Source organism: Octodon degus, unplaced genomic scaffold (genome assembly GCF_000260255.1).
Source record: "Octodon degus isolate 3935 unplaced genomic scaffold, OctDeg1.0 scaffold00024, whole genome shotgun sequence".
Taxonomy (NCBI): Eukaryota; Metazoa; Chordata; class Mammalia; order Rodentia; family Octodontidae; genus Octodon; species Octodon degus.
In genome coordinates, this window is record NW_004524600.1 from 5,516,166 (window position 1) to 5,532,479 (window position 16,314).

Below are 16,314 nucleotides of genomic sequence, written 5' to 3' on the forward strand. Positions count from 1 at the left end.
ATGATAATTTTACTTCTTCCTTTCCTATTCTTATTTCTTTTCCTTTTCTTATCTAATTGTTCTGACTAACATTTCCAAGAACTATATTTTTGTTTCCAATTTTTGTTTTTTTGTTTGTTTTGTTTTTGGGTGTAGATTTTTTTTTTTTTTTTTTTTTTGCTTTTGGCTCTTTGAGATAGGTTCTCATCATACAGTTCATGCTGTCCTTGCGCTTACTTTGTAGCCCAGACCTGAACTCTCAACAATCTCAACAATCCTCCTGCCTCAGCTTCCCAAGGGATAGGAATACAGGTGCACGCCACCATGCCCAGTGCTTCAAGAACTACATTGAATAGGAGTGGTAACAGTGGACATTCTTGCCTTGTTCCTGATTTTAGCAGGAAAACTTTCATTTTTTCATTTTTTTGTCTATTTAGCATAATGTTGCTTGTTGGTTTGTCATAGATGGCTTTTATCAGGTTGAGGTAAAGACTATTATGATTTTTCTATATTATTTTTATCATGAATAAGTGTTAAAGTTTGTCAATAACTTTTTCTGTATTGATTGAGATGATTGTGTGATTTTTGGCTTTGCTGACATGGTGTATCACTCTTATTTGCATATGTTGACCCATCCTTCCCTTCCTGGGATGAATCCCACTTGGTCAATGGGTGAGGAATCTTAAAGATGTTTCAAAACCAGGCTTTGGCATGGGTATGGTGGCACACACCAATAATCCTAGCACTTGGGAGATTGAGACAGGAAGGGCATGAGTTTGAGTACATCCTGGGCAATTTAGCAAGACCCTATGTCAAAATTTAAAAGTACTGGGGATACAGCTCAGGGAAAAGACCCTGAGTTCAATCTCCAGTATTACCAAAACAAAACAAAATTAGGATTTGTGAACTTTTTTTACTCTCTTCTAATTCTACAAAGTTTTGCTACCTATTCTTCTTCCTGTCAGTTGTGAAAAGAGCCAGGCATGATAGCACATGCCTATAATTCCTGCACTTGGGAGGCTTTGGCAGGATAACTGCCTTTAGTTCAAGGCCAACCTGGTCTACACAGTGAGTTCAAGACCAGCCTGAAGTACACAGTCAAAGCCTGTCTCAAAAAAATAAAAAAACTTTTTAAAGACATCAGGTCAGCTTTTTTTTTTTCCAAGCTAACTTCACATTTTAGACTTCCTAATTGTAAAATCTACTTTTTTTTTTTTTTTTTGAGGAACCGGGAATTGAACTCAGGTATTCCACTGAGCCATCTCCCTGGCCCCTAAAATCTACATTTTTTTATGCAACAGTCTCATTACAAGAAAGCACAGGAGTATATTTTTATATTTTAATTTTTTTCTTCATATTCTGTAGAAATTTAGTTTAACACATCAATATTTAATGGAAAATACCTGTTCCATGTTATGTCTAAGATGTTAGATATTCAGACAGTAAGGTTAAGCTGAAATACCTATGTTACAGGATAATAATATCATTACGCTTCTCTTCTGGAGGGTTAACAACTTAAGTTTGCAGACCAAAAATTAGAGAAAAAGAAGGGCTGCAAGGACAACTGACATTTTGGCCCTGGTCTTTCAAGGTCAGTGAGGACTCAGGACATAGGAGAACCTGTACTGTAACATCCTGTAACTCAATTATGTCCCAAATTTTCTGGTCAAGGACATCATGGGGCCACAGAGGAAAGTGTTCAGTGATGTAGAGTATTCCTAAGGAGAGTCACATGGAGAGAAAACATTCTCTTAGGCTTTCACAGAGAGAAAATTGGTCAAGTAATGGCCATGACTCATACACATGGCTGATATTGACAAAGGATCTACAAACTGTGGTACAGGGTTTCAGGGTAAACCATGAGGGGATCTGATTGACCTTAACCTCTACGAAGACAACAATATGCAATGTGTTAATTACTGAAACTGTCCTACTAATCGGTTTTAAAACTGTCTCACTGCTATCTGATTCTCAATAAAATTAATTAAAAAAAATTCTGTAGCACTCAATAGGTCATATTTAATCTTAATATTTATTTATAATTATTTAGCAATCACCCACCAAGATAAAAATGTGTAAATCATTAAGCCCTTTAAATTAAATATAATCCAAGAAAATAATGCTAATTTTCCATAGCTATTACACATAGTAATATAATCTGGGCAGTGATACATGCTTGTAATTCCAGTTTGTATTCCCAATTTTGGAGGATGAGGGAGGAGGATCACAAATTTAAGTATATTCAAGGCCAGCCTGGACTACAGAGTAAGACCCTGTCTCAAAAAAAACCAAAAAACACAAATGTACATAAAGAAAAAAAAAAAATCTCAATTGGTCATTTAAATAACTTCCAGTTTATTGATGAGGATTCAAGTTAAATGTTTGACACTTACCAGCAAATGGACTCTGTAATAGCTTTGCTGATGCTGCCAATATTTTTCTTACTGCTTTGTGAAGTTCTTTTCTTGCCTGCCAGGCAATCCCTAAAATGATTACAAACTTTAAATATGCACTCTCAATGATATGCTCCAAAAAGACATGCAGAAGCCCCAAATTTTTTCATAAATGCAGCATCTTTATCTTTTTATTATGAGGATCAATGCAACTTAAATCATATGGCAATACAAAGCTCCAGCTTTCAAAATAAGGTCATTCTTTAAGTCTTGGAAAATAACAAGAACACTAAAGGTATCAAAACTTCTCATGTATATGATCAATTCTATATAGGAAAATGACCCTTATAAGTAGATCGTTTAGAACTCAAATTTGGAAATACTAATGATACTAAGCTTCACTATATAAGTAAATTGTAAGAAATAGCAATAATCTATGCAACTGAAACTATACACACCATAAAAGCATGGTGAAAGATAGGAAGAAAATAGAATAACTAACAAGATAGTGTAGTGATACAGCTCACAAACCTGAAGCAGTGCAGCCTGCCCTACACAAGAACCATAAGAGGCTCACAGGCACATCCTGGCTGACAGTGTAGGAACAGGCAACTAACTGTATGTCAAGTTGGAGACTCACCAGGCTACTCACAGCTGAAGAAAATATACTCCTCTGCTCTACAGTCATGCTCCCCAAGAAACTGGGAGGTTTGTGTGTGACCTAAATATTGAGAAAAGCAATGTCCTAACTAGTAAAGACAGTTTCTTAACCTTTGTGGCTGATAATAATAAATGAGATGGTATTCATACTTATAAATCATCTAATGAGTCTTATTTGCATGAATAAATCCCTTGGAGCAAAGTATCAAGCAGGCATGGTAGTGCACATCTATTCTCACAACACTCTGGGAGCTGAGGCAGAAGGATCACACATTTGAGCCCAGCCTAGACAATTTAATGACTTGGTAAAACCTGTCTCAACTTCTACAAAATTTTAAGAGCCCAGGATGTAACTCAGTGCAAAAGCCCTGAGTTCACTCCCCAAAACTGAAAACAAACAAAATATGACCTAAATGACAAAATCTTGTTTTTGTACTTGCCAAACTGAGTGCCAGCCTCCCAACTAATACCCCCACTGAAGAGGGAATTTCAGTTCAGACTTAAACAACCAGTTAGTCTTCACTCAGTTTTAGGAGAGTTATAATTTTAGGTTAAATATATACGTTTAAAACGTGAACTTCAATTAATACTTTCGGAGGGCTAGCCAAATAGCTCAGTGGATTAAAGCACCTGCAAGCAGGCGCAGGGGTCAGGGGTTCAATCCTTAGGCCTGCCATGCTGGCCCCACCCCTGCTGAGACAGCGAATGAGACTGGGTATGGTGGTGTGCACCTGTAATCTCAGCACTTGGGAGGGTGTAAACAGGAGAATCACTATGAGTCTGATCTAGTAGTGAGACCCTAAATACCCAGTAGACCCTTCCTTAAAATATAGAGAAAAAAAAAACTTTTGGAACTGTGCTCTCAGGGTTTGCTGATTGTTAAAGTAAGCTGATTTATCATTTTAATGCTGTAACTTAAACACATTCTATTTTTGGAGATAGGGTCTCACTATGTAGTTCAGGCTGGCCTTGAACTCGCAGCACTCCTCCTGACTCAGCTTCCCAACTTCTGTGATTACAGGCATTTCCCACCATGCCCTGAAAAGAGACTCATTTTGAAATTCAGTAACTAGCTACCAATTTTCATGAAGATGAAGTTACTTTATAATGAACTTACCATGGCTTTCTTTTCTGTTCGAAGCTGTGTGCACATATATATATGACTTCATTTTTTCTGTTTCTACCACTTGAGTGTCTAATGTCAAAGACTTCTTCAGAGCCAGAATTTCATATGTAAGAAATAAAGAACCTCTTTAAAAAAAAAAAAAGCATTATCATAAATATGTGACCTAAATTAACAGAGAAGCTATTCTTTATTAAGCTTAGCATAACAAAATTTCTCCTTTATTGGAAACATAAAGAGTAACATGCAAGTGATACTTTTGTAACATGTATGTATACATACACATTTCAATTTAAAATAAAAAATAGTTGCATAATTAAGGCAAAAAATAAAATATTAACTGTACCCCAAAATCAGCCATGTTCCTCCCCTTAAACTAACTCATTTTTTCACCTCCATTGGTAATTTTTGTTTTGATTTCTGCCAGGCATGGTGGCCAACTCCTGTAATCTCAACATTCTGGAGGCTGAGGCAAGAGGACTGACATGAGTTTGAGGGCAGCTTGGGCTATACAACAAGATCTTATCTCAAAACACTAAAAACAATAGGGTCAGGGAGATAGCTCAGTAGAATAAGCACCTGACTGGCACTATAGTGCTAGTCAACTATAAAAAAAACTAAAAACAACTTATTCTGATTTTTATTACAATTTTTTTACAGTTTTATCACCTAGATTTGTAACCTAAATAATAGAGCTTAATGTTGTTTTTTAAAATTCATCTGAATGAAATCACACTGTGTATATTTTTTTATCAGCCTTCTATTTTTGTATCAGCCTTCTACTATGATGTTGCATGTAGTTCCCCAATTTATATATATTTGGTACAGAGTCTCACTACGCAGCTCAGACTTGTAGTGATCCTCCTCCATCAGCCTACAGAGCTGGGATTACAAGTATGCACCACCATGTCCAGTTTTGACGGCTGGCTCCCCAGCCCTGAATTTATATTTTGATATGGTATACAATAAATTGTATCAATTACATGTAATATCCAGTTTATCATGTGGAGATGGGCATATTCATATATATTATCTAGCTTGAATCTATTATGAACAATATTGTTATACATGTTATACACCGAGATTGTACATTTAAGTACATGTTATTCATCTAAAAGCAGAATTACACACTTTTTAATACATCAACTTCACAAGATATCAAACTTATAGGTTTCTCCCTTTCTTCAGGTATATCCAGTCTATCTTAAATTTAACATACAAAAATGTTTGTTGTATAGCCAAATAAAGATTTGTTTGGGGGCCGGGGAGATAGCTCAGTAGAATAAGTGCTAGAGCCTAAATTCAATCCCTGGTTCCGCAGGAAAAAAAAAAAAAAAAAAAAAAAATTTGTTTTTCTTCCTAATTGATACTTCCCTAAATCCAGAAACAAAGGCTGAACTCCATCTGGACCCTAAGCTCACCAACCTATGCTTTCTGCTGACCTGGGTTTCCACCCTAACACAAGAAAACCCAGACCCAGCCACACCAGAGAAACACAGAGGGTCCAAAGAATTATCATCTCTCTTGGGGATCCATCTGAGCAGGTAAGAGGAGTAATTGCTATTCTATCTTTTAATCACACTTTCCAAGAAAGACAAAGTTCTTTATTTAAAGTTGTGTGGATTTTCACCATATTCCTGAACATAGCTGTAATCTAAACAAAGAAACATTACAGAAAAGGGTACACATTTATCCTTTGCCCAGAATGAGTCAAAGGAAAACGATATCTAAATATCTACCATATCATAAAGAAATGTACTAAATTGACTTTATATTAGCAAAAAAGTACAGTACAGTATTAGACAAACATTTAGTATATATACCCTAAAAAATGAAAAATAAGTTATCAGAAAGAAGGTCAAGCCAACCATCGTACATTTCCTCTCAAGAAACATAAAATGGCCAAGATCAATCTCTTGGTCTTCTCAGTTGACCTCAATTTCCTTTCTTGGGCAATTGCAGAGATTTTCTTTTTATTAGTACTTACACAGAATAACAGGAACATGCACATAATATAGTTTGATCATTTGTACCACCACCCTAATTTTAGGATTTTAAAAATAATTTTTAATATTTAAAAAATATATTTATCAATTCAAAAAAAATACTAGTCATTTTTAGCAGCTTCACCCATGTTAGGACCTAATATAAAGTGTTATTTTACAGAGGTTGACTGAATGATACTATATGTGTGTATCAAGTGCTCTGCTCACAGCTATAACGCCAGGCAGGCAGAAATCCCAGTGTACAACTAGACCCAAGAGAAAACATTCCCCAGGAAACAGAGTGTAGTAACTGAGGATAACTGAAGTGATGTAATCGGTGATTAAATGACTTCCACTGACATTTCGAAGAGTAGTATAACAAAGCCAACTAGCATTTTACAGTTGACACTTACCCTAAAATAAGTGATCCAGTAAATTTTATTATATTTCCTTCAAAAAGAAAAGGAAAAAGTCAGTGTGATGAATTTCAATTTTTAAAGTATGAAATAGACAACAGTGTGAATCTCTACCTATTTTGTATGTACTAATGGAGTAAGTTAATGATGTTTCTATTTATATAATTAGTTGCTATTAATACATGACATCTCAGCACAAGATACAAACCAAGCAATAAGCATTGGGAGAAAAATAAAATTTATATTTATGGCTTTTCATATTCTTCTCCCCCTTTCTCCATCTCCTATTCTGCCATCCTCACCAAATCAACAGGGGCCCTAGTCCTTGTCCCACTACCAAGATGGCCAGGACTGCAGGCTTCAATTGAATGCAACTTCCAGGAAGCTCACCTCCCTTCTCAGTCCTTTTAATTAAGAACTAATTGAATAAAGAACAGGGAAGAATTCTCCCTACCACAAGCAGGACTACACTGAGGGATTAGATTTGTCAAGTGGTGACACAAAATGGCATTTTCCAAAGTAACTATGCTATCATTGGTGATTAAGTGCCAGTAGGTAGCCGTTCTTGTAACCTCTGCCAGGTTACAAGTTTATAGTAGTTCCCTATAGGAGTTCTGTCCCAGGAGAATGTTAGTCAGCTTCAATTATAAGCCTGACAAAGTGAGCCTTATCCACTGCTTGTTCTGGTCGATGAGAAGAAAAACTCCCTTCTCTGTTCCCACTTCTCTTTTATACAAGGTCAGGATTTCCTAGATAAAAGGATCTATCTTAAAAATAGATCTATTGAAAAAAAGATCTACTTTAAAGATTAAAATGGCCGCTTTTCTCCTTCCCTGAAGGGTATGTTCCCTAGTTGGCATTTTGAGAATTGTTAATATACTTAACACTTTGAAAAAAATAAATAAATAAAGATTAAAATGAAACTCCACAAAGATAGAGGATCTTCCTTAATACCATATGCTGAGGGCTGAGAAAAGTATTTACTACATGATTGATGGTCAATACATGTTGCTTATTATCAAATGAATAAAAATAAGCTAAACAGATCTTCTCATTTTACAAATAAACAGTGCTCTGAGAAAGCAAGATATTTCTTTCATTCAAGAAAAAAACCAAAACTAGACACCTTCTGTATGCCATATATAATAGTAAACAGGATATAACGACAAATTAGAAACTACTCTCACACAATTTACAGGCTACGAAAGAAGTCAGATGATAATCAAACTCAATATTGATTCTACCAAATGACAAGGAGCAGATCTAACTTGGTCTAGGATATCAGGAAAGTGGGGCTACAGCATGTTGGATGAGGCCATGAATTAAAGCAGACCCCAACCCACAGTAAGGCAAGTGCTGTTATCCTTGCTCACCACTGTATTGCCAGAACCTAAAAAAGGTGCTGGCACCATGGGCTTGGGAATGTTTGTTCATTTGCTTTTTTCTTTTTTGAGTGCAGGCTGATCTTGAACTCCCTATGTAGCCCAGACTCGCCTTAAACTCATGGCAATCCTCTTGCCTCAGCCTCCCAAATGCTAGGATTACAGGTGTGTGCCACTATGTCCAGCCGGTACTTTCAGAGCGCAAAAATTATCTGTTAAATAAGAATGCAGTGGTATGTCAATTTAGAAGGGTAAGTATGAATCTGGCAGGAAAAATAAGGGAAGAAAGAGAATTCCCAAGAAAATGATCATATATGGCTCTTGGCTTGCAAATCTGGGGTAAATCCGTTAGTATAGAAAGACATAAATCTGAGACTTTTCATGAGTTTAAAAGTTTTTGTGGCCTACTCTGGAAAACTAACCATAATGTCATCACTGTTTATATGAAAAAAAAAAAATGTGCCATTTAAAATGTACTCACGGATATCTCTCCAGTATGTACGCTTTTTTGATGAGGGCGTAGAGGTTCCCAGTCTTCTGCAACAGATGATACAATAAGCAGCCAGGGACATTCTACAGAGCAGAACAAGTACACAAATTTAATCTAGCATCTAATTACCAATACTAAGAACATGCTACCAGCACAGCAGATTGCCAATAGAGTTCAAATTTTCAAGACAAGGAAAAAAACCTTTCCTATTAAAAAATGCTTATCTCTTAAAAACAGACTTACTAGAGTAAATTTTGCTAGTGTACTTTATTTTTCAAATTGTGTCCAATTCTGAGTAGTCATATAAAACCAGAAACATAAGGATTAGAATTTTTAAAATGTGTTTCAAAAATACAAACAAGGTGTGACTGAACTACATGGCTATTTAAATGTTTAAAAATTTATTATACTAAAAGATATGTCACATTAATGCCCCTCAAACTTTTCCTCTTTGACCATTCTTGACACTTTCTGAAGCAATGAATGGTGAAGCTAAGTGCCAACCAACAGCAAGACAGACTCAGAAAAACACTGCTGTGTCCTCATTACCTTATTCAATGGTTCTGACACCGCAGGTCTCGGTCTTTCCCAAAAGCAAACGCTCTGAGTCAATTCCTGGTCAAGATATTCACAACAGTGCAACTAAGACACTCGAGAAAGGGGACTTATAGAACTACTTCCAACAGTGGCAACAACGATGGCATAAGCATGTTCACAGCAAGGGATGGTACTGTGAGGGGGATTAATGGTCATGTATCTTTTACTGTAATAAATATTTTAAAAATTTAGACCTTTGGGGCTGGCGAGATGGCTCAGTGGTCTAAAGCACCTACTTAGAACAAGCTTAGCAAAGCACAGGGACCGCGGTTCAATGCCCCAGCACCACATGCCAGCCAGCCCCGCCCCCTGGTGGGCTGAGCTGGCCACACACACACACACACACATAAATAAAATTTAAAAAAAAAATTTAGACCTTTATTGTATTTTTATCACACCACATACATGTATATAATGCAAATTTATCTTGATTACCAACAGCCTCTCAGAAATGAAAAGCAGCTTCGGTGTAGAAGAAATATTTAGAGAACCCACAGAATTATTCAGCTTTTCCCTAGCTTTTTAAAGATCATACATCAACTAATTTCCCCTCCCCACCCCCTACTTTCTTTCTGGCTTTGAGTTCATGATGTAGCCCAGGCTGACCTCAAACTCACAGTGACCCACCTACCTCAGCCTTCCCAGTGCTGGGATTACAGGCATGCGCCACTACTGACATTCCTTATAATCTCTGAAACAGCTGGTATAAAAGGAGAACAACTGCCAACTTATTTACCAACTAAACAAAGACAATCAAAATATGATGAAAGTTTCTAGAACAACTTAGTATTCTAGAACCACATTAGATTGTCTTTGCAGACTTTAATTTTCTTTTTCATTTTTCTAAAAGTGTAAGGAAGGAAGACACCTTGAGGAACTCATAAGAAATGATTCTTTGCATCACAAACTAAAAGCTTCTAGCAGTTAAGTTAGCTGGTGTACACAAACAAGAAACCCTTGTTAGAGGTAATACAAACTGTGATTCCAGCACATCAGCTGGTTACCAAGCAAACTAAATCTGTCAATAGGCAAACCTGGAAAAGCCCCCTTTGAAAGGTCACTGTACCGTATGCTCCCACTTATCTAATGGGTTGTTGCCACTTCTCTGTGAGACTTACACAATGGTTAAAAAAAAAAAGATGGAAAAACTATAATATTTGCTCACAAAATGCTTAGGTGGGTGTGATGGGCTATAAGCCTAGCACTCAGGAGGCTGAAGCAGGAGGAGCCCTACATAGTGAGACTATCTCTAACAAAAAAACAAAACTTGAATATCTGTCAACTTGTATTTTACTCTATGAATACTGCACTAAAAAATATAAAGCAAACAATATACTGCTTCTTTTAACCTTGGCACCTACTATAAAAGCACTATACAAACATCCCTCATGATTACTTCTCTCCCTTTCTAGCTACTACAGACACTATCTTTTAGCTTTATTCTCACGTCTCTGGTTACTCTTTCTCAATCATTCAACAAACATTTACTGAAGGGGGTCAGGGAGATGGCTCAGTAGAATAAGCGGTTGCGTGGCAAACACAAGGGCCTGAATTCAATCCCTGGTTCCAGAAAGAAAGAAAAGACAAGACAGACAGACAGACAGACAGACAGACAGAGAAGGGGGAGAAGGGAGAGAGGGAGGGAAAATGGGGGAGAGGGGGAGAGGAAGGGAAGGTGGGCCCTGGGAGATAGCTTAGTAGAATAAACACTAGCCTGGCAAGTGCAAGGTTCTGAGTTCAATCTCCGGTACTGGAAAAAACAAAACAAAACAAAACAAAAAACCCCACAATTTACTGAGCACCTATCACCTGCTAGGAACACAAACATGAGACAAGAATATCAATGTGGGGGGCCGGGGAGATGGCTCAGTAGAATAAGCGCTTCCCTGGCAAGTGCAAGGGTCTGAGTTCAATCTCCATGGGGGGGGGGGATCAATGTGGAGGTAGAGCCCCTGCCCTTGTTGATCTTATGAATGGGGGTGTGGGCGACCTCCACTCAGCTTTTAAATATTAATACTGCTGGCAAAGAGTGGTGGCACATGCCTATAATCCCAGCACTCTGGAAAGCTAAGGCAGGATGACTGAAAATTCAAGCCCAGCACAGGCAAGTTGTTGACACAGCAAGACCCTGGGTTTTTTTGTTTTTGTTTTTGTTTTTTTTGTTGAAAGAAGGGTTGAGAATGAAGCTCAGTGCAAAAGCCCTGGGTTCAATCCCAGTACTGGAGAGCAGGACATAAATAAACCTAAATATTTACCAGCTACTAGTGCTTGCTGTAGCCACATTTTCCTTCCGGGTTCAAATCATTCATGATGAAAACATTGTACGCATACTGGTACATGCTTTTACAAGAGGGTCTACACACTAACACTCAGACTTATTTCAGACATGCTAAAAAAAAATAGCTGTTTTTTAAATTTTGAATTTAGAGTTTAGAACAGCATTAGGTTTTCATCTGCACATAATGGTATTTCTTCCTTTTGCTCAACAGAAATCTATAGTTAAGTCTAATTATTGTTTCTTTGTGGGCAAAATAATGAACAGGTCAAGAATTTGCTCTGTAGAACATAGTGCCCAATTGAAAAACCAGTTCACCAGCAACTCAGCTTTTTGGTCTTTTGTTTTGTTGGTTTGGGTTTTTTTTTTCTCCTTCTTCTTCTCTTTTTTTTTTTTTTTTTTTCCGCTACTGGGGATTGAATCCAAGGTCTCAAGTATGCGAGGCTAATGCCCTACCACTGAGCCATGATTTTGTTTTTTGAGACATTACCCAGGCTGGCCTTGAACTTGTGGTCTTCCTGCCTCAGCCTTCTGAGTAGCTCTGCCACCATACCTAGATTCATGATTATTTTTTTTAATTTATTTATTTGTGTGTGTGTGTGTGTGTGTGTGTGTGTGTGGCCAGCTCAGCCCACCAGGGAGCGGGGTTGGCTGGCATGTGGTGCTGGGGGATTGAACCGCAGTCCCTGTTCTTTGCTAAGCTTGTTCTAAGTAGGTGCTTTAGACCACTGAGCCATCTCACCAGTCCCTAATGTTAACTTTTTTTTTTTTTTTCCAGAACTGGGGATTGAACTCAGATCCTTGCATTTGCTAGTCAAGCGCTTATCCTACTGAGCCATCTCCCCAGCCCCATGATTATTTTTTAATGCTTTGACTTCACAGTCTTGTGTACTAAGGGGTAACTGCCTTCTTGGCTTAACTACTAAGAATAGAAAAGACCTTACCTACTAGCATACTTTTCATAGCCAAACTAACCAAACTTGAGTGCATAACCCCCCTACTTCCTTTATCAAACTCTTTTCTTTTTTTATGCATTTCATACAGGGTGTATACGGTCTCCAGGGTCTCACTCTGTAGACTGGAATCATGGTGATCCTCCTGTTTTCATCCTCCCAAGTGCTGGGATTACAGATGTGCGCCACAATGCCCAGTCTATCCTTTATCAAACTCTTTCATAGTAAGTCAATATTCCCGAGCCTAAAAATCACCCCAGGGGAAGGTACCAACAAAGGACCACCCCAGCTCAGAGCCTGATGAAATTATTCACACTACCCAGTCCTCACCTACCCTATCTCCTTTTTTTTTTTTTTCTTTTTTTCTATCTCCTTCTTTTATTCCTATAAAATGCACAAGCATGGCTGTGGTCCTTATGCCTCCAAACTGACCCTGTAGTTCCCCACAGGCCCCTGCATGGAATGCCCACCATCCCCTGGGAACTATAAGTAGTAAACTCAATTTTTCAAAGCAGTTGTCCCTACATTAGTCATCTTACCATACCTAGTTTAAAAGTTACATTTTGAAACAAATTATGGGTTATTTTCCCTTTTTGTGCCTTACTTTCTTCATCTATAAAATGCAGAAGAGCCTGGGTATAATGGCGCACAACTGTAATCCCAGCATTTGAGAGGCTGAAGCAGGAGAATCACCTTGAGTCTGAAGCCAACCTGGACCATACATTAAGTTCAAAACCAGTCTTAACTATACAGTGAAGCTCCTTCTCAAAAAGCCAAAAATAAATGTTCCTACAATTCTCTATTTTATGTATCTGTGTGGGTTCATTTTTATATATCCTGCTCAGGATGTAGTGTGTGCCTTCAATCTCAGAACTTACATCTTTCTTCATTTCCACAATGCTCTTTCATGCTTAAACTCTGACCTTCATTCTTTTTTGTCCCTTCTAATATTACTATATTTTTTACTTTATCCTTCAAATTTCTACTTCTCCCATATTTTATACCTTTTCCTATCTCTGTGACATATATTAAAGTTTCTCTGAATCCATTTTCCAATTCATCAATCCTCTGTCTAGCTGCATATAGTTCACACTCTTGCTTGATCCTCTTATACGCTGTTTTTGTCTTAAAGTTCAATCATTTTGTTTTGGTTTTAATAGCTACAACTTATTCTTCTTGTAACTATATTCTTTGATGGTACCCCCCCCAAGACTATGGACCAACACAGGACAGCAGAAACATGACGCAAGCCTAAACCTGAAAAGCACTGGCACGTGCAGGCTTCTGTCTTGCTGCTCCTGCAGATAGCCAACCTCCTATTTAAAAAAGTCTAAATTTGTCTGCTGGATAACAAAAGAAACATCGAGTATTCCTATTAATACCAAGTGAGAGCCAGCACTAACTGTCAGGCACAGGAAGCCACACCAGACTAACCAACCCCAGCTGATCCTACAAACTATCTAACCTGTAAAACTAAGCAATACTAAATAGTTGGCTTAGCCACTAGGCTTTGGAATGATGTATAAGGTTGCAAAAAGCCAACTGATACAGTATCTGTGGCTTCTAAACTTTCCTTCAGGCTTTAAATAAATTTAAAGTCTCTGCATTGGAATCACTATTTGTAGCATCAGGGCTAGATATCTTTGATGGATTAAAAGGAGCATGACCACAAGTGGTGTAGATTTACAAATTAAACTTCCACTCTTTCAATCAAGTTTTCATGCCCTTTCCTCCTTCTCACGAGAGGAAATTTTCTAGTCTGTTTCCTTGACAGTTTAGTCCTTTAAGACTGTTTCATTTAGGCTAAATAACATATATTAGGCTGAATCAACTGACATCTCTATAGGTCCTGATAACCCTTACCTTCCTTCTACTTTCTCCCTCTCCCTCAGCACTGACTTCCCTCTTCCTTCTTTTGACATTTACATTTTACCTGGAGTTTTCATGTTTATGGAGAGAGCAGAACATGTTAGTCCCTAGCTGTAACATTAGGTGAGGTAGGAGAATTAAAAACTGTTTCACAAACTCTGAAAGGACTGGGGATCTAGCTCAATCCCGGAGGTAGCTCAAGGCTCAGTACAGCAAAGAAAGATTGTGGGGGGTGGGGGGTGGGGGGGTGATGAATTTTGGTCTATAGATAATCATGGTTCTATTATCTATCTAATAATCCCAGCATTATGGAAGGCTGAGTGAGACAGGAGATCACAAGTTCCAGCCCAGCCTGAGAAACTTGGTAATTTAGGAACACCTTGTCTCAAAATTAAAAATTAAAAAAATTGGCAGTACAGCTTAATGTGAAGGCCCTGTGTTTAATCAAGGGTTTGGGCACAATCAAATCAACCATGAAAATTTCATTAACCAAAAGATTTCTGTTACTTTGTAGTCACAGACCTCTGCCACACCTAGCTCTGTGATGACTGATCTGATTTTTCTCCTGATAGCTTTGTCTTTACAAGAACGCCATGTAAATGGGATCATACTAAAGCCTTAGTCTGGCTTCCTTACTTAGAAGAGTGCTCTTTGTGAATCACCCATGTTGTTATCCCAGCAATGTATGCATGTATATACATATGTATGTGTTGTGGTATTGGAATCAAACCCACGCCCTCATGAATGTCAGACAAGCACTGAGCTACAACTGCCCCAGCCCTGACCATTTTCATAGCTAGAGGGTCTCACAAAGTTGTCCAGATTGGTCTTGAACTTCTAGGCTCAGCTTCCCAAGTAGCTGAAATAGGTACATTTAACTTGATATTTAACTACTATTTTCCTAAAATAATGCAATATGACTGCATTATTTTATACTGCAACCAACAAAGCAAGAGTATGAGGGTCCCGATTACATCTTTTGCTGAAGTGTGAGGCTATTTGATGTTAGCCTTTACAGTGAGCATATTATTAGTATTTTTTGTGGCTTTAATTTGAAATTCCCTGAAAATTAGAGCATTTTTTTTTCAAATATGCTAGGCATTCACATATTATGAAATGCGTGTTGGAGTTTTTTGACTATATTTTTTTCCATGATTTGTCTGTACTTTATAAATTCTGGAAACAAAGCCTTTATAAGATATATACCTTATCTACCTTCTCCAAGCCTGTGACTTGCCTATTCTGAACAGTGTCTTGCTACATAGTTCAGGCTAGCCTTGAACTCATCAACAGTCCTCCTGCCTCAGTCTCCCCAAGTGCTAGGATTACAGGCATGTGCCATCGTACTCTGCCTATTCACTTTTTTAAAGGCATCTTTTGCTGAGCTGTAAAAGGCTCAAGTCAACAACTTCTGACATTGCTAATCCTGCAAATAACCCACTACTATTATGGCCTACTGGACTATATTGGATTTTGCTGAATTCAAGCACCTATAATATTTGAATGGCAATGAAATACCCTTCTCTGACAAAACTAAACAAAAGAGGGGGATATAAATGAAGGACCATTTTGTAGTGAAAAAAACATATATATCTGTACATACAAATGTTAGGTTAGATATATAATTACTTTCTTAGTTCAATGAGAAGATTTGTACTAATAATGTTTAGACAAGATATCATGTCTGCATCTTGTACTATGAATAACTATATGAAGACAATATGCAATGTATTAATTATTGTAACTGTCCTACTAATCTGTTTTGAAACTGTCTTACTGCTATTTCTTTCTCAATAAAGTTAATTTTTAAAAAAGGCATCTTTTGATGAACAGGAATTTTAATTTTGACAAAAACTTTTTTTTTTTTCTTTTTGCAGAACTAGGGACTGAACTCAGGCCCTTGCGCTTGCCAGGGAAGCACTTATTCCACTGAGCCATCTCCCCGGCCCAACAAAAACTTTTTATGGCCACTGAATTCTGTGTCCTGAGAATTATTGCCTTCTTTATACCATACTGTCCTATGAGTTTATCTTAAAGATATTGTTTAGCTTTTACATTTAAATTTGCACTGCACCTCAAGTTAACTTTCATGTGTTGAACAAAGAGTTGAGAGGGAATTTTTTTTCTTTATGGATATCAAACAGTTGCAGTAAAATTTTTTTGAAATACTTTTTTTTTTTTTTTTTTTTTTT

General features: G+C 37.4%; 1 protein-coding gene across 2 annotated transcripts in view; it reads right to left on the reverse strand.

The window, feature by feature from the left end:
- Serac1 (serine active site containing 1) overlaps positions 1 to 16,314 on the reverse strand; it is a 74,841-nt gene that overhangs the window by 52,482 nt on the left and 6,045 nt on the right. The window contains exons 2-5 of one of the 2 annotated variants that reach the window (XM_004628507.2): positions 8,420 to 8,511; positions 6,554 to 6,590; positions 4,150 to 4,283; positions 2,373 to 2,462 (exon numbers count right to left, since the gene is read on the reverse strand). In XM_004628507.2, the coding sequence (XP_004628564.1) occupies positions 2,373 to 2,462; positions 4,150 to 4,283; positions 6,554 to 6,590; positions 8,420 to 8,510 (352 nt within the window). In that variant the 5' untranslated portion in view covers position 8,511. The remainder of the gene's footprint in view (positions 1 to 2,372; positions 2,463 to 4,149; positions 4,284 to 6,553; positions 6,591 to 8,419; positions 8,512 to 16,314) is intronic. The other variant, XM_004628508.2, reaches the window with a different exon arrangement.